General features: G+C 42.2%; 1 protein-coding gene across 5 annotated transcripts in view; it reads right to left on the bottom strand.

The window, feature by feature from the left end:
- Window positions 1-2882: 2882 nt before the first annotated feature.
- The window catches only part of LOC117355711 (kinesin-like protein KIF20A), a 104055-nt gene continuing 87924 nt past the window's right edge, over window positions 2883-19013 (bottom strand). For all 5 annotated transcript variants that reach the window (XM_033934661.1, XM_033934659.1, XM_033934658.1 and 2 more), the window contains 2 exons: window positions 8545-8655; window positions 2883-3372 (listed from right to left, as the gene is read on the bottom strand). In XM_033934661.1, the coding sequence (XP_033790552.1) occupies window positions 3112-3372; window positions 8545-8655 (372 nt within the window). In that variant the 3' untranslated portion in view covers window positions 2883-3111. The remainder of the gene's footprint in view (window positions 3373-8544; window positions 8656-19013) is intronic.

Genomic DNA, 19013 nt, shown 5'->3' with positions numbered 1-19013 from the left:
CTGTTAGGATGGGAGGACATTAGAGAAGTGGAAAGACAGTGGTCTAAGCTGAAAGGAGCGATAAAAATGGCTATGGACCTTTATGAGAAGAAAATAAATAAAAACAAGAGAAAAAGGAAGCCGATATGGTTCTCCAAACTAGTGGCGGAGAAAATAAAGGCAAAAGAGTTGGCATTCGTGAAATATAAAAAACCCAAGAAGAGGAGTGCAGAAAGGTCTACACTAGGGTGAAACTGAAAGAAACAAAGAGAGATACGTCTGGCGAAAGCACAGGCGGAAGAACAAATGGCTAAAAATGTAAAAAAAAAAATAAAAAAATAGGGAGACAAAAATTTTTGCAGATATTAGTGAAAGGAGGAAGATGAAAAATGGAATTGCTAAACTAAAAGATGCTGGGAACAGATATGTGGAGAAAAAGCAAATGTGCTAAACAAATATTTCTGTTCTGGGTTCACAGAAGAAAATCCTGGAGAAGGACCGAGATTGTCTGGCAAAGTTACACAAGAAAATGGAGTAGATTTTGTGCCGTTCACAGAGGAGAGTGTTTATGAGCAGCCTGAAAAACTGAAGGTGGACAAAGCGATGGAACCAGATGGGATCCATCCCAGGATACTAAGGGAGCTCAGAGAGGTTCTGGAGAGTCCTATTAAAGACTTGTTCAACAAATCTCTGGAGACGGGAGTGGTTCCTGGGGATTGGAGGAAAGCGGATGTGGTCCCTATTCACAAAAGTGGTCACAGGGATGAAGCAGGAAACTACAGGCCAGTGAGCCTCACTTCGATTGTTGGAAAAATAATGGAAGTGTTGTTGAAAGAAAGGATAGTGTACTTACTTGAATCTAATGGGTTACAGAATCCGAGGCAACATGGCTTTTGCAAAAGGTAAATCGTGCCAAACAAACCTGATTTAATTTTTTGATTGGGTGACCAGAGAGCTGGATCGAGGATATATGCTAGATGTAATTTACTTAGATTTCAGCAAAGCCTTTGATACTGTTCCTCATACGAGGCTGTTGAACAAACTTGAAAGGCTGAAGTTTAGGACCCAAAGTAGTGAACTGGGTTAGAAACTGGCTGTCTGACAGACGCCAGAGGGAGGTGGTTAATGGAAGTCGCTCGAAGGAAGGAAAGGTGAGTAGTGGAGTTCCTCAGGGTTCAGTGCTGGAGCCGATTCTGTTCAATATGTTTGTGAGTGACATTGCTGAAGGGTTAGAAGGAAAAGTGTGCCTTTTTGCAGATACCACCAAGATTTGTAACAGAGTAGACACCAAAGAGGGAGTGGAAAATATGAAAAAGGATCTGCAAAAGTTAGAGGAATGGTCTAATGCCTGGCAACTAAAATTCAATGCAAAGAAATGCAGAATAATGCATTTGGGGATTAATAATCGGAAGGAACCGTATATGCTGAGAGGTGAGAAGCTGATATGCACAGACGGAGAAAAGGACCTTGGGGAGATAGTGTCTGAAGATCTAAAGGCGAAAAAACAGTGTGACAAGGCAGTGGCTGCTGTCAGAAGGATGCTGGGCTGTATAAAGAGAGGCGTAGCCAGTAGAAGGAAGAAGGTGTTGATGCTCCTGTACAGGTCATTGGTAATGCCCCACTTGGAGTATTGTGTTCAGTTTTGGAGACCGTATCTGGTGAAGGACGTAAGAAGACTTGAAGTGGTCCACAGGAGGGCGACAAAAATGAAAGGAGGCTTGTGCCAGAAAACGTATGAGGAGAGACTGGAAGCCCTGAATATGTTTATCCTAGAGGAAAGGAGGGACAGGGGAGATACGATTCAGACGTTCAAATACTTGAAGGGTATTAAATGTAGAAAATGTTTTCCAGAGAAAGGAAAATGGTAAAACCAGAGGACATAATTTGAGGTTGAGGGGTAATAGATTCAAGAGCAATGTTAGGAAATTCTACTTTACAGAGAAGGTGGTGGATGCCTGGAATGCATTCCCAAGAGAGGTGGTGGAGAGGAAAATGGTGACTGAGTTCAAAGAAGCGCGGGATGAACACAGAGGATCTAGAATCAGAAAATAATATTAAATATTGAACTAAGGCCAGTACTGGGCAGACTTGCACGGTCGGTGTCTGTATATGGCCATTTGGGGGAGGATGGGCTGAAGAGGGCATCAATAGCTGGGAGGGTTTAGATGGGATGGAGTAAGTTTTAACGGAGATTTCGGCAGTTTCGGGTAGAGCTTTGGATTCTTGCCCAGAAATAGCTAAGAAGAAAACATTTTAAAAAAATTTAAATTGAATCAGGTTGAGCAGACTGGATAGACCATTTGAGTCTTTATCTGCCGTCATCTACTATGTTACTATGTTACTTCTACAATACAAAGTAATATGTCATAATACAAGAAAAGGGACCAAGTCATTGAGCTGGCTAAGTAATCAAGAAGATGCTGATTCAAATGCAACAAACCACATCTTTCTATCATTTCATTTGTCAGAGATATAAAGTTTCAATTAACAAATTGTTGTATCTGATAAATAGAACCCAACTGACATTGTTGCCTCCTCGTTTCTCAAGTGCGTACTAAATCTTGGTACCTTTTCTTAGATTGCGACACATTTTTAGTAGGTTAGAATTTTTATGCTGGATTGTTGCATTGAGACCGAGTCCCTCTGATACCATGAAGGTCTTCATGTTAACCTTCATGTTATGGAACATGAAGCTCAATAAGCAGAGTGATGTTGGCAATACACAGGGTCTTGACAAAGCCTAGGATTTTACAAGACCTTAGTAATATCCCTTCAATGATTCTTCTCTTCTATTAACATTTAAGCAATAATTACTGCTTTTGGAAACTGTTTTTATGCATACTGGGTCTCACTGCTTCCATGTTTAACTATTTAAATAAAAAGATTGTTCCTTAAAACCAAAGTTAAATATACCAAAGATTAATAAATTTTATTTTTACAATAACACATTTAAAAGAGTTACAAAACAATATAAACATGATTCATCCATTAATAGATTAGAACAAAATAGACTTATTGCAGAAAGGACAAACACTAGCTGATCTGTAGCATGTGAGTCTTGTAAATGTCTATTTAGTATGAAACCTTATTTCCCAATGAAGTGCCACTTGACCAATACCACAAGCCCAAAATTTACATTTTACGCAATAAAGGCTGCTTTCTGGAAAGGGTAGATGCGTCTTCAGACTTTGTTTGGCCTTTGAGACTTTTAGGACTGTGAGTTACTGTAGATTTGAAATTTGAAAACAGCCCCTTCTTTGTCTTGGGTTGTTTAACATCTACTAAAGATGAACACTTTCTGCTTTCATTCTGTTTGCCTTGAAGTTCAGACACCAAAGCTTCTAACTCACCCGTGTGTTCTACACAGCTCTGCAGTGCCTCGATTTCCTGATCCTACAAATACATTTCAAACATGTTCAAATATAAATGCATAACCACCAATGGGATTTATACTTCTTACAGCATACTAGTGAAGTTTAACATGAGAGACAAGGGAACTAACTCACATTTCACACTAGATTTTTTTTATATTTCCTGCCAAAGATTTTACTTCCGCTTAAGTGTTTTAACACAAAGATATGTGCTTTTTTTGTCTAATGAATCTGTATTATCTACAGCCATATATTCCCTGCCACTGCTGCTTTTATTTTACAAAGAAAGAAGCATGCTTAAAAATCAGAAAACTGATAAAATGCACTTGCCTTCTGTTCTCCACCCCACCAAGCTGTCCCTCTTGTTTCATATTTAAGTGTAGCCTGTGGTTAATAAGGATCTGGTCTAAAGCTTCAATTGTATGCCGACATGGAAATAGACTGGGTCTCTTGTACAAAATCCATGGAGAAGCTAGATTTTTTTCAATTTGGTTGGTTACAGAAAAGTAAGAACTTAGTCCTCAAGACACAAACTAAGAATTAAAATCCTTCAATTACTTTTATGGCTCATTGAATATTCCTATAAGCTTTCAAGCTACCTCAAATCTGAAGAACAGAAGGTATATACAAATATAATTCAGAGTTGACATTTCATGCCTACATTTTAAATGTGGTGCAGGCTGTGTTTTATTCCATTTAGTTATTCAAAGTTTGCTTCTCTATTTTCCCATGAAAATATAGCATTCATGGTCTAGTTGCAAGCTACACTAAACTATTAAAACTCATTATAAACAAAATGTGGGTTGCTGTATTTTGAATGACCTTGTCCGAGATTTGGTTTACAGTGGCATATGTTTTAGCTTGAGGTATCATGAGCATAATACCAACCTTGAGGGCCCTGGCTTCTTGTTTCTTTTAAAATCTTATCTAAGATTCTGTCAAGTCACTTAAGAATTCAGGTCTACAATAATTGCAAGAACTCCTGACCCAGCATATTCTGACACTGATCTGTTCTTTGTGGGAGGTTCTGTTAGCTAGGACTCTCCTATACCAAATACTTGTGACCTGCACTAGCCACTATAGGAAGCAGACTAGATAGACCCTTGTGTTTTGGATAGAAAATTAATTTTAAAAAAGGGAAACAATCCTATGAACTCCTCTCATCATCCCTGGGCTTCCTGGGATCAGCTCAGTGGCATAGCAAGGGTAGGAGGTGTCCAGGGCGGTGGCACCCCCCTCTCTACCCCCTTTCCCACACCCATACCTCTTTAAATCTTTACAAGTGCGAGAAGCTTATCCAGCCTGCTGCTCATGTCAGTGTAGGCTTTCCCTCTGACATCACTTCCTGGCCCCATGACCCAGAAGTGATTTCATAGGAAGCCAGGCCAACACGAGCAGGCGACCAGAGTAGTTGATCGCACTAGTGAAGATTTAAAGAGGTATCTGGGGGAGGGGAAGGAAGGGTGGAGAGGTGTCGGCGTCCCCACCAAGTCGGCCCCCGGGGCGGTCTGCCCTCTCTGCCCCCCTTACTACACCACTGGCTCAGCTGATGCCCTCATCATATAAGCAGCAGAAGCTTAATTCAGAATAAAAGTAGCCGATGGCGTAGTTCCCTGATGTAGTGGCAGTAGCACCATAAAACACAGGCCACATCAGAGTGCAAAAAATGGCAGTAACGAACGGCACAACAGAGTTTTTTCAACAATATATGAAGAGCCAGGAAAGGCGGCTTCCAGTTTTGAGATATTATAATAGAAAAAGAAAAAAAAAGTGTTTTCATAATTACTGCTGATTTAAATGGTTTAGTGCTGTTTTTGAATGAAGCACTGGGTAATTTTTGTAGATAATATGGATGGATGGGGAAGATTTTTATGCCAGTGATGGAGTTTGAAGTTGGCCCAGAAGATTGAGGGCCTTTGGTTTATACTCTGAGGCTTTTTTACCCCAATATAAATAATTCACCACCACTAAACCCTATTAACAGGTTTATTCTATATTTTATATTTGAACACATTAGCATATGGCTATTAATTGGGAAAATAGAAAATCTGCCATTTTCCATCTGCAGTAAAAAAAACCAAAAAAAAAAAAAAAACCACAGCTTTAGCATGCAGGAGAAACCCATGTAAGGCCACTTTCTACCACAGCTTTGTAAAATAACCCCATAGTATGTAATAGAGAGCTGCACGGGAACGGGGACCCGTGGGGATGCCCCCTTCAGGTCATGGGGATCCCGTGGGGATGCCCCCTCGGGTCATGGGGATCTCGTGGGGACGCCCCCTCGGGTCACGGAGTTGGAGGCAGCGAGAAAGAGGCTCCTCTTCTTTTCCTACCTGCGTCCTGCAGCACACACACTAGCCGACCGGAAGTCTAACCCCCGACGTCAGAACTGGCGTCGGAGAGAAGGCTCCAGTCAGTCACGTGAAGGTAGCGAGCAGATCTCTTCCTGGCTGAAGGACACGTAGCTTTCACCTCTGTCCGGCTCGTGAGGGGCCTTGCAGTCCTTTTCCTCCAAGCACCCATGAGCAGTGGAAAGGCTGGTCAGAGGTGGCGTACTTGGCTGCTCCGTAGAGCAGAGGAGCGGTTGTGGAGAGCAGCGCCTACCCCCCCTTCCGAATGGTTCTGCCCACTGGAAGCCAAAGTGTTCATCAGAGCCTTGCAGCCCTGCCGCACCCGTTCGCAAATGGACCAACAGCGGGATGACCTGCTCCAGCACCGTGCACACTGGGGCATACATGGAGCAGAGGAAAAACTTGAGCTCCGATGAGCAGTGCACCTTCACCAGCAGATAGAACGGGTGCACCTCCAGGCCAGTGTCCTCCTGGTTCTTATGGCCCAGCAGTTCCAGTTAATTACCAGGTAACAGTAACTGAAAAGGCACCAGAGAATCTGCTAGCCTGAATCCCAACCATACTTGGTTTGTTTGAGCTTTTATTGCTTTATTTTGGTGATGCCAGTTATGGAAAAATGCTCAATATATAGGGCCATGACGGTCTGGTTGTAGGCGATGTCCATGCACAGGGGGATGGAGATGGGCTGGCAGAAGCCGTGGTCCTGGATGGAGATGCCCCTTTCCCCGTTTCCCCGTGGAACTGGCACGCCACCCAACAGTTCAGGAAGGGTAGCAGTGGAGAGGTCAGATGGTGCCAGATGCCAGGGACAGGCATGAATCGGAACAAAAAATTACTGCAAAAAAAAAAAAACAACACAAACTTGGGGGGGGGGGGGGAGAAATCCTCAATTCTGTGGCTTGTGGAGACCAAACGGATACGCCGTGCAAAGAAAGTTTTCAGGACACAAGCTCATGGGTGCTCAGTATTTCCAAATAGGCCCTGCATGCTGCACTTGACTGATGGAAAGCCTTTCCTCCGACGTCAGCTCTGACGTCGGGGGAAGACTTCCAGTCTGATACATGTTCGTGCTGTAGGCAGCAAAAGAAGACGAGCCTCTCGGCTCGAGCTGCCTCCAACCCTTGTTGTTATCTGGATGCAAACGTGGGACACAGAAGGGGTCAAATGTGGGAGGCAAACACGGGACACAGAAAGGGGGGAGGGCGTGTGTTTTTGGACACAGAACTTCAAGGCATGAACTTGGGAGAGAGGATGAAGGAAGGTAGGGAAAGAGATGCTGAGGTGGGGGGAGGGAATAGAAAGGGAGAACTGGGTGTGGGTGTGTCAGTGAGAGGGAAAGAGAAATGATTGTGTACATGGGGAATGGAAGAAAGGAGAATTTTTGATCATAGGGAGGGAGTGATGTACAGATGAGAGGGAGAAATGTGATGGAAAGGGAACAGTGGGACAGAATGAAAGGGATGCAAGAGGGAGGAATGTTGGTAGGTTGGTGGGAAGGGGCGAAAGATGCTGCACATGGTCTGAGGGATGAGAGAGGGATAAATGCTGGACCATTGTAGGAGGAACCAATGGACAGCAACAGAAGAATTTACAGAAGATGGGAAAGCAGAAAAAAGAAACTGGGACCAACTTGATAGAAAAATAAGTCTCCAGATAACAAAGATAACAAACAGAATTTATTGACTAAAATATGTTAGCTTTGAGAAATGTATATAGCAGATGTCTTTGTATTGTGTTCAAAAGAAAAGGAAATGCATTTCTGGTTTTATTTCTACAGTGTTAAAGTACTTGCTGACCCTTGCTGTGGCTGGTGGGGATCCACAAGCACCACCAGCAGAGAACTTTCTCTAGAGATGGCCAGAACTCCCCTCCACCAAGTGCAAAAGTCGCTGGCAGCATCCATGAGCCACTGAGATGCCAGCATCGGTGACCAGGGACACTACTACTGCCTGCCAAACTTGGCAAAAGGGACCCCGGCCAACTGCAGAGGAAGTCTTCAGCTGAAAGCTTGGCGGTCCTCATCAGCTGAATATTTATATTTTATATTTACATTAGAGGCTCTGGTAGAAACCCATTTACAAAGCATGTATTCTTCCCAATTAATATTTCCAAATTAATAAAGTGTCTTTATTTGTAAATGGGTCTCCACCAGAGCCTTTAATTCAGTAGCATAATTAAATGAAATAACTATATCTGAAGTTTATAGAGATGGGCGGGGACGGAGGGGATTCCTTGCGGGGATGGGTGGGATTTTGGCGGAGACGGGTGGGATTTCTGTCCCCGCACAACTCTCTAGTATGTAACATTGATTCACTTAGAGGCCTTGGTTGGGTCAGTGGTCTAATAAGCAATAAATCTGTAGATCGCTGCTTCTTAAAGTAAAACAAGAAATTTAACAGATGTATAAAACAACAGAAGTTGCACAAAAACATTTTGCATGTTAATTTCATAGTAATTGATGCAGCAATGGCTGATATTTTCTGCAAAATAGCTTGCAAATGTGAAAGTACTAGAATCTTCTATTTGTAGAGGAAATAACACGAAGAAAGAGCCCTCTCTCCCAACACACTAAATGCCCATTTAAAACTGAAATAAGAAGGCAGCTGTTGACAGAAAAGCACCATGTGGTTCAACCAGTCTGCCCATTTATGCCTGCACAGTGGGCTGTCACAGGTGTTCTCTCTTTGTGATGAGCAAATGTGAAAAGCTGAAGAGCATGAATCAGATATTCACATACTAAAAAATGGTATGCCCAATATTTTAATACCGATTACATAATTTGATTGGATACTTTGCCTTCTTATTCATTCATAAAATGAACAAAACTGTATAAAACAAAATACCTTCCGTATTATCGTCTGTTTCAGTACTGTATTCTCCTCATTTGTTTTGCTGACTGCTCGATCACTTTCATCTTTTATATTCTTTATCTGTGCTTGCAAGGATTTTATAAGCTACCAATAAAACAAACAAGTAAAATATTCCATGTTAAAATGACAATTCCTATTCACTTTTTTTTTTTTTTTAACTTTATTGATTTTAAAATATTAACAGTGCAATAAACAAGTATGTGAACATATAGCAAAACAAGATAAGCACTTTCGTCTTACAAACATATGAGCAATAATTTTAACCCACCCAGCCACAATCAATAAAAGCTTGTTTCTTGATTTACAAATATGTTTAGGCATCTCAAAAGACACAAGCTTTTACAGGAAACTCTTGTCTAAAGCAAACTGCTCACCTGTAACAGGATATTTTCCTTAGACAGTAGGACTGATGTATGTGGATGTTGTCATCCTGGGACTAAAACAGACAGTTGGCAAGAAAAGGAAGAATATATACTAGCTGCACATCACCCAGGATAAAAAAAAAAAAAAAAAGGGTGCCCACCCATCAAAATAAGTCTCTGGTGAAGTGGGAGCAAGTTTGGAGAGCTTTCCTGGCAAATTGCTCCTAAGTTCTGTGTCACACAATCTTCTTTTTTCCGAGATCCTATGTGGCACATTTTGTTTGTTGGGTGTGGGAGGGGGGTTATTTTTTTTTTTTTTTTAATGCATTTGTTAAGGTGTACTTGATTATGTGTACTGCAGTGGTATGTTCTGTTGCCTTTTCTCAGTATTGATTGTTTTTCTGTTTCTTGTTCATTCTCAAAAATGCCCATCCATAGCTTACACACTGTCCTCCAAACTATTAAAATCCACCTAAAGTTAGGTGTCTACATTGGTGCACCTATGTGCCTAACTTGATTAATAGACTTAATTGGCACATAACACCTCATAATTATTAATCAGTAGCATACTAAGGGGGGGGCGGTCCGCTCCGGGTGCACGACCTGAAGGGGTGCTCCCGACCTGAAGTCATTGGCGTCCATTCCCCCCGACGTCCAGTTCTTCCCCTCTGGCCTCCCCGCACCATTTAGAGTAGCGAAGCAGCCTGCAGCAAGATCGCAATGTCAGCGATCTTGCGCTGCTTCGTGCTGTTTCCTCCGCAGCGGTCCCGTCCCCCTCCTCTGATGTCAGAGGAGGGGGCGGGTCCGCGGCGGAGGACAGCACAAGATCGCTGACATCGCGATCTTGCTGCAGGCTGCTTCGCTACTCTAAATGGTGCAGGGAGGCCAGAGGGAAAGAACCGAACGTCGGGGGGGGGGGGGAAAGCGAGCGGTCCTTCGGGGGGGGGGCGGGCAGGCGGTCCTTCGGGGTGGGGTGGGCAGGCAGGCCTTCAGGGGAAGATGCAGGCCTTAAACGGGGGGGGGGACAGGCAGGCCTTCAAGGGGTGGACAGGCAGGCAGGCCTTTAAGGGGGGGACAGGCCTTCAAGTGGGGGTGCAGGCCTTCAAGGGGGAGACAGGCATTCATGTGAGGGGACAGGCAGGCAGGCCTTCAAGGGGGGGACAGGTCTTCAAGGGGGGGAACAGGCCTTCAAAGGGGGGGACAGGCCTTCAAGGGGGGGACAGGCCTTCAGGGGTGAGATGCAGACCTTTAAGGGGGGACAAGCCTTTGGGGGGGGACCCTGGTTTAGAAGTACACGGAGGGAAGGGGGTGCTCAAAGAGACGTGCATATGTCAAACTTTGGGGGGGAAGAAATAATGGATCTGAAAATAGAGGAGAGGGAGAGAGATGATGGACCATGGGATTTAGGGAGGGAAGGAACAGAAAGGGAGAGAAATTGGACACAAGGGATGGTGTGGAGGAGGGATAGAGATACTGGATAAGAGGGTAATTGGGAAAAGAAAGGGAGAGATGGTGGACCCTGGGGTGGTGGGGAAGGAGGGAGAGATGCCGGATGAAAGGGTAGTTAAGAAAAGGTGGATCTGTGAAGGGAGATGAAAAAAAGGAAAGATACCAGACTTCCTGGGAAGGGAAGGGAAATGGAAAGGGAGGACAGAGATGGCAGATGGATGGTTAGCTGCAGAAAGAAGAAAGAAGGAGACCCTGGCAAGCAAGTTATCAGAAGAAAACCAGAGCCTTGGACCAACAAGATTTGAAAAATAACCAGACAACAAAAGGTAGAAAAATTAATTTTATTTTCTGTTTTGTGATTACAATATGTCAGATTTGAAATGTGTATCCTGCCAGAGCTGGTGTTAGACCGCAAACGTGAGCTAGGATTTAACAGAGAGAGGAAAAGTCCTTTTTGTTTCTTTATTTTATTTACACCACAGCGCCAGTGTGGTTAGGAGAAGCCAAAGGGGGTGAAAAAAGCTATAAAACCCACCAGGAATTTTGAAAAAATCACCCAACTGGGCAGGAAAATCGAATCGAAAAACCAATTCAATAGGCTGAATCGAATCGAAATTTTTTTTCCTGAATCTGGCAGCACTAGTTTGCGCTACTGTCTTAGACTTTAGGACCTGAGATTGGGGAGAGATGGCATCCTCAGTACTTTATAATGCAAGTGAAACGAGGATTTGGTCAGACTTTTGAAAGATCTGCAGAAGAAAAATATTGTATAGGCCGGGGATATGAGACAGCAGGAAATGGGAACCTTCTATTTTTGTGAATGGAAAGGCTGAGGATGTCAGAGAGTTCAGTTAAAATATGTGTTTTATAAGAAAATATAATAATGTTTTATAAAGTTTATAGTATTGCTGGCCTACCCGGTGAGGTGTTCCTAGTGGTGGTGGTGGCAGCATGTCAATGTGTTGAGAGGAAGAGGTGGTCTGGGAAATTCTGCTGAGCAAACTCCGTGTCCATTTCCACTCCCCAGTTAGTCCACTCCACTCAACTGGTTCACACACTGAGTGGGTCTTTGGGTGTTGTTTTGGGATCTCTTCCAATGGTTTATCAGTATCTCCTTCTGGTCCAAGGAAGGAAACTTTGTTATCCTTAGCATTGACCTACAGAATATGTTTGTAACAGCACTGCTTGTGTGGCATTAGGCTATGTAGTGATCGAAAGAAAAAACCAGACCTTTGCACATTTTTGCACTATATGGTGGGTGTATGAGGCGATTCACATTTCCTGCACAGCTAAGTCCGTGTGAAGTTACCTTGTGCTGTATTTGACATCTAGCAAGGTCTCTGTTTAGAAGGAAAGATCTAAACTTAAAAATGAAATGGCCAGAAGTTATGGTAAAAGCAGATAGTGTAGCTGGTTTTAAGAAAGATTTGGATAAATTCCTGGAGGAAAAGTCCATAATCTGTTATTAAGACATGGGGGATGTGTCTGCTTGCCCTGGATCAGTAGCATGGAATGTTGCTACTCTTTGGGTTTTGACCAGGTTTTAGTGACCTGGATTGGCTACCATGAGAATGGGCTACTGGGCATGATGGATCTTGGTCTGACCAAGTTAGGCTATTCTTATGTTATGTTCTCATCTGTAGGGGCCTTTGTTTTCACTTCTTATTTTAATGTATTTTTTTTCTGGGAACTTATCAGTGTTTTTTATAATGGGAACAAAAATGGAAGAGAATTAATGTATGTGGGATGAGGGGGTAACTAATTTCTTCAGCTAAATAATTCAATCCACCTCAACCAGACATAGGAGAACTCATGTACCATTCACACACCCTCCAACCAAAAACCTCAAAAGAAAAAAAACTGTTTGACAACCTCCTAGCCATTCGAGCTGCAACACTCGACCCCCAACTCTACAACCTATTGACCTCGACCACAGACTACAAAACCTTCAAAAAGAAATAAAAACCCTTCTATTCAAAAAACACATAAAACCGAACTAACACAATCAGAACTGTCCCAAGCATCACTTCTGATGTCATGACAATTCAGACATAATTTATGTTATGTTATAAAAGAAAATTTTCACTGCCTGTTTCTATTTTGACCATTTATTCCGTTTCATGGTCATTACAAAAAATATTTTTTTACATGGGGGGGTGTCAAAAAATGATGGGCCCTGGGTGCCACATACCCTACGTACACCACTGTTATTAATTGAACTTATTTGAAAGTTAAGCGTCTAGCTCAAAAACATTCTAGAAAAACTAGGCGCCTAGTCCAAAATGCCTAATTAAGAGTGGCTAGGGGAAGATCGCGGGCATATTTGAGTTAGGCAACGTTTTTGACCTAGGTGCCATAGTACTCCTAACTTAGGTGCATGCATTTAGGTCAAGGAAACTTGGCATAAATCAGATGCACCTAAAAGTTTGGGTAAGTGCGCCTAACCTTCATAGAATCATGCTTAGCTCCGTACTGGTCTGTGCCAATTGAGGCCAAATTGAGGTCTGTGTCCACAGATGGTTGCAGCGATAGTGCAGTCACTGTAGATGAAGACAGTAGCCCTGGCTTCAGCAGGAGATAAGCCACACAAATGGTAGGCAATCCTCTTAATTTTATCATTAAGTGGATTCCTGCAGATAAAGAGAATGCACTACTTTTATGCTGCACACCCTATATTTAAATCAAGAGGGTTTGCCAAAAATTGAAGGAAAACAGAATATTGCCGAGGGCAGGCTGCAAAAAGCAACTAATGCAACTTTAAGGACACTCATTTTAAAGATCAAAGAAAATACATATTAGATATATCTTAACAATAAAGGGCTTTTGTATAAAATGAAATGGAGAGAGAAAGAGGAGATCTGAGGTATTTCCAGCAATTGCTTTCTTCTGATGCACCTGCCTAAAAGTGAACAGGAGAAAGGCTGGTACAGTAGGGTTGTCCAAAAAAAACCCTAAAGTTGGAGAAACTTTACTAACTGAAGTTTTTCCCATGAATTTGTTATGTGCTTGATCACAAAATATTTTTGTACAATTTTTTAGGCACATCAAAGCCAATGAATATCCATTTTTCCCTTAAAAACATATCCAAGCATTATCACCTGTTTGGCACAAAATTAGCATTATGCTATGGATGTAAATTTAATGTGTAAATATAAGTAAGTCTGACATAGACATGTGTGAACGAATTTCTGGAGGAAAAGGCTATAGTCTGTTATTAAGACATGGGGAATCCTCTGCTTGCCGTGGATCAGTAGCATGGAATGTTGCTATTCTTTGGGTTTTGGCCAAGTACTAGTGACCTGGATTGGCCACTGTGAGAACGAGCTACTGGGCTTGATGGACCTTTGGTCTGACCCAGTAAGGCTATTCTTATGTTCTTATGTCATTCAGAAATCAAACAGAAATTCAAAGAACAACTAAATGTTTGACTGTCACATGGCTGATTGGGCTTGCCCGGGTAAGTATGACATCAGCAGCTGATCTGCTGCCTGAAAAATGCTTGTGAGCGCCCCCACCTTTACTCAAATATCAGTTAGTTCTAGTTCTGAGCTTGCGTGAGCAAGAATGACTTGCTTCAACTAGTGCCAGCACCTATATTACTCAATATCAGATAAGTGTAAGTTCACTTTTTTTCAAAGCGGCGTCTTGAGTTTTGCTGTGGTATATTTTTAAGTTTCTAAATACAGCAGCACGTTTCATTAGTAGCTGAGAACAGATATTGAAGATTCATTTAATAAAATACTGCTAGAGGTTGTGGTAAGAGCGTATAGCGTAGCTGGTCTTAAGAAAGGTCTGTACAATTTCCTGGAGGAAAGATCCATGGTCTGTTATTAAGAAAGACATGGGGGAAGCCACTGCTTGCCCTGGATCGGTTGCATGGAATGTTGCTACTGTTTGGGTTTTGGCTAGGTACTAGGAACCCGAATTGGCCACCATAAGAATGGGCTACTGGGTTTGATGGACCCTTGGTGTGACCCAGTAAGGCTGTTCTTATGAATGTCTATAACAGCAAGAAATTTGCTCCATTATAACAGCAAGAAATTTGCTCCATTAAGCAAAACAGCAAATTTTAAGGTAAAACAGAGCTTTATGTAATCAGTGTCTGTGCAACCCCAGGATGGGCTTTATAACATTTTTTAAAAATATATTTTCTGATCAAACACAAATCAAATTCATGGGAAAATCTTCCATTCGCACAGTTTTTTCAACATTAGGGTTTTTTTGGCAACCCTACTGGTATATTGAAAGGGCTTGAAAAGAAGCACCAGAAGAAAGTGACGCAGAAGGAGGAGGGGGGGGGATCTAGAAAGAAGCACAAGCAGAAGGGTGGATAAAGACAGAAAGAAGGGATCAGGACAGGTTAATAAGAGGAAGCAGCTCAAAACAGAGTACTACAAATATGATAAACTTGCAATGAAGAAAGAAGAACCAGAAGTTAAGAGTGAGATAAATGAAAGACCCAAAATGGAAGAATTAACAATTGATCTCCTTCAACTATTTAGAAACCTATTAATTTCACAGAAATTAAATCAAATAAATGTGAAGCAAAAATTACTACTGAAAGAATTTTACCAAACAATATGAGGGGCAGAGAAACACTCCTCCTTGGAAAAAAAAAAAAAATGAAAAAATGCATCAATGAGAAACAAAAAACATTCTGAGCAGAGGAATCCCTGATAGATGGGTATCTAAAAAGATCAAGATCAAAAGATAGAGATCCAGACTACTTTAGCAGTGCAACAACTTATCTTTATATGCTGCAATAAATTGAAAGTAGCAGCTGAAATCATAAAACTTCCAGAGTTATGATGAAAACAGAAGAGCTTACTACGTGGAACAACAATTTATTATTTCTGTAGTTCTACCAGCGCTGTACATTGGACATGCAAGAGACGGTCCCTGCTCAAAAGAGCTTACATACTAATTATGACAGACACAAAAGACAAAAGGGGGAGTCAGAACATAGTACTCGTGTAGGAAATTAGAGGGGGGCTGAAGAGGGGGGTGACAGATATGTTGATAGGGTTAGGATTTAAATACAGCTTCAAATAATGCAGCTTTCAGCCTGGATTTGAATACCACCAGAGAAAGAACATGACATAACGAGTCTGGCAGGTTGTTCCAGCCATGTGGCGCAGCAAGGTAGAAGGGATAAGACAGGAGTTAGCAGTAAAGAAGGGTACCGACAGGAGGGACTTGTCTGACGAACAGCATTCTCAGTGGGAGAATATAGGGAGTAATAAGAAAGGATGAACTATGATTAGACAGGTAAGCGAATGATGCCCAGATGATGCACAAAATGAAGCGCCGGTTTTTAACCATCTAAGATGCTCTGAAATCTTTGACAGGTCTAGAGGTGCTGGTGTTAAAGTTCTGGCACAGATGTGTGTGTGTGCTACAAATAAATAAATGAAAAATAAATTAAAAATTTGTGCCGGGACCCCCTGTGATGATGGCCCCTCACCCCCGAACTTAAAAAAACAAAAACAAAAAACCCCCCCAAAAACCCCCAACCCTCTACACCCCCCCAATCCATGAAGATCGGCAGGAGGTATGCCTATTTCCCCCTCCTGTCTCAGCCACCTGGACCCCCCCACACACAAACACCCCTGTGAGGATGCTGGTCTAAGGCATGGGGTGGGGTGGAATATGTGGAGGAGGTCCAGGTGGCCAAGGCAGGAGGGTGGTCTTCGCTCCTGTTGATTTTTTTGTTTTGTTAAAGTTTGGGAAGGGAGGCCATCATCAGGGAAGCCTCAAACAGCTGAGCTGGTAGAAGGCTGCTCTGGGGCTTCCCCTGCTGGCTCTGCACATGTGTCAGCTGCTTTCTTCAATGACTGATCGGGTGGGATTATGACGTTTCTCTGTGAGACTCATTGACATGCAAAATTGTTTAAATATCAATTACCATTTTCAAATTGAACCATTTACCAACATAGCGACACACAGGGTATCTGGCTCTGTGGGTTAAGAGGAGCCATTATTCTTTAAGGCAGCAGAGTTGGGGGTGGGGGAAGAGGTGCAACATGATCACACTTTCGTAAGCCCATATTAAGTTTAACTGCAGCAGTTTGGACTATTTGTAGATAATGTATGTTATCGGTGGAGGCAGGTGTTGCAGTAATAAAGTTTTGGAATTTCTTGATGAAATATCTTTTCCCATGCTCATCGCTGACATCACCAAGATTGGGTGGGAAGAAGTCAAGGTGAGAATGTAAGAAGTGCATTTTAAGTGACATTCTGGCACCCATTAGCTGATATGCTGTCAGCGTGTTCTCCACAAGCTCAGAATAATTATCTGATCTGTGATTACCAAGAAAATTCTGATCAGCATGAATGCTTCCCATGCTGCTGATTCAACCGGGTTCAGCTTCTGTTTTAATACATCATCAAGGATCATTTCACGAATTTCGGGTCCAACAAAAACACCTTCTTAGACTTTGGCTTCACTTTTCTCAAAACCATTTCTGTCCATTGACTTGACAACATTTTTCAGTAGACCCAGTTTTATGTGAGTTGCTGAAGATAGTACATTGTGAGAAAATTTAACGGCAGGTGCTTTACATTGTATCTGCCAGGTACGGATTCATCTCAGTTTGGCCATTGTTTCTGCCTGTAGTGGTTGGCATCATCACGACTGTTCCAAAGACACAAGAACCACATGTATTTGGTGTACCCCAGATGCAGATCCAGATGGAGTGATACAACTTTGAGATCACACAGAGGGTTCAACTGGTGATTTGCATAGCATGTGAGTTTTTTTTAAGTGTCTCCATCAACTCATATATTTTCTTCAACCCAACCACATGAGCAACAGAACAGATGGCTTCTGGTTTCCATTATGTAAAAGTACCGCTTTAAGGCTTGCTTTGCATGAATCAATGAATAGTCTCCATTCGTCAGACACATGTTCATATCCCAGTTCAAGCACGAGACCATTAATATCAGTATAGAAAAAAATGTTTCCTTCCATTTGGTAAAAGGAAGCCAGGATGGTGTGACAGTCACAGAAAAAAGATATTTTGGTGTCCTGCCTTAAAAGATTCCATTGCTTCAGACTTGAACCCAACAATTCTGCTTTCTCCTTCGACAGATCTCTTTAAGATCATTAAGATCTTCTTGAGTTAGCAGGTTAGGTGGTTTTTCATCCACTTCAGGTTCATGCAACTCCTCCACAGCAGCAGAGGCACATTCTTCATCTGAACTTTCAGCAACTTGTGCTGCAGATGTGGAAGGAGGACTTGGACCTGATTCTCCGAGTCATGAGGAACGGGTTTGATTGCCGACGGGCAATCAGGATACACAATTTTTTATTTATTTCTCTTTGTGAATCCAGCAATTTTTGTCATGCAGAAATAACAGTGAATGATGATTTGTTGGTTCATGCCACACTATGGGTATTTCCATTCAGCCATTGTGTTAATCCAGACTAGCAAACAGTGCAGCACACATGAGGTGCCCACGCTTTATCTTGGTCACCAACTTTAAAGCCAAAATAATGCTTGTATGCAATTTGTAGTCTGCTGGACAGATTCTTTCGTTGATCTTGTATAGTAAATTACATACAAGATCCTCAGACATAACAGAAATTATCAGGATGGTTAACACAATCTGATCTGTTCATAATAATTATAATATCTTAGACAAAACAAACAAAACATAAAAATTCACAGGTAGAAAAAGCAGCACAATCATTCACTTTTTAGTATAAACTTTCAAATTACAGGTATATGTGATCGATGAGCTGTCCTAAAATGCAATATTGTGTTACAGAAACAGTAAAATACCAACGCTTCATGGTAGCATTACTGACAAAAATGATATATAAACACAAACTGACGCATAACTTAAAAAATGGGATGTGATAGACAAAAACTGTTTTCAGATTTAGAGACAGCATGTAAGCCCTTGTTAAGATACAGGTGACAGAATTCCAGTGCAAAATGCTTGAATATTTTAATTTGTTTTAAAGATTACTGTGCTTGCTCACACTATAGGGCTAATTTTCAAAAGAGAAAAACGTGCATAAAGCGGCAGATGGACCCTTATTTTCAAAACCTGTATTCTAGACAAATTTCTATGCTGTTCATCTGTAGTTTGTCTAATATCAAGGGCCTGTGTTATAGGTGTGGTATGGGCAGGACTAGGGCAGGCTTGCGACTTGGATGCTTTTCTGCCATAATCAAGCATTTTAGAAAACATCCAGGGTATAATTTGGACATTTGGGGGCTAGACCTGTTTTAAAAATGAATAAGTGCCACGAAGGTGCCCAAACTGGCCAAATAACCGCAGACTCCACATTCCCCCAGTGATCACTGACCCATTCCCACCCCACAAAGATGTGAATGAAACACTACATATCTGCTTTTGGTCAATTCTATCAGAGCAGCAAGTAGATCTCTGGAGCAGCCTAGTGGTCAGTGCAATGAACTCCAGAGAAGGGGACCCAGGCCTACATCCCACTCTAAATACCACACTTGTGGTGGTGCGTGTGAGTCCATCAAAACCCACCTAAATCCCACAGTACCCACATATAGGCGACACCTGCAGGCATGCGTGCTATTGTTGTGGTGTACAGTTGAGACCAGTAGGTTTTGGAGGGCTCACCATAAATGGGGGTTATGGTGAGATGTG

The sequence above is a fragment of the Geotrypetes seraphini genome, chromosome 2, assembly GCF_902459505.1.
Source record: "Geotrypetes seraphini chromosome 2, aGeoSer1.1, whole genome shotgun sequence".
NCBI classification, from domain to species: Eukaryota; Metazoa; Chordata; class Amphibia; order Gymnophiona; family Dermophiidae; genus Geotrypetes; species Geotrypetes seraphini.
Note: the sequence above shows the minus strand (reverse complement) of the source record. Positions and strands in the feature narration are given on the sequence as shown.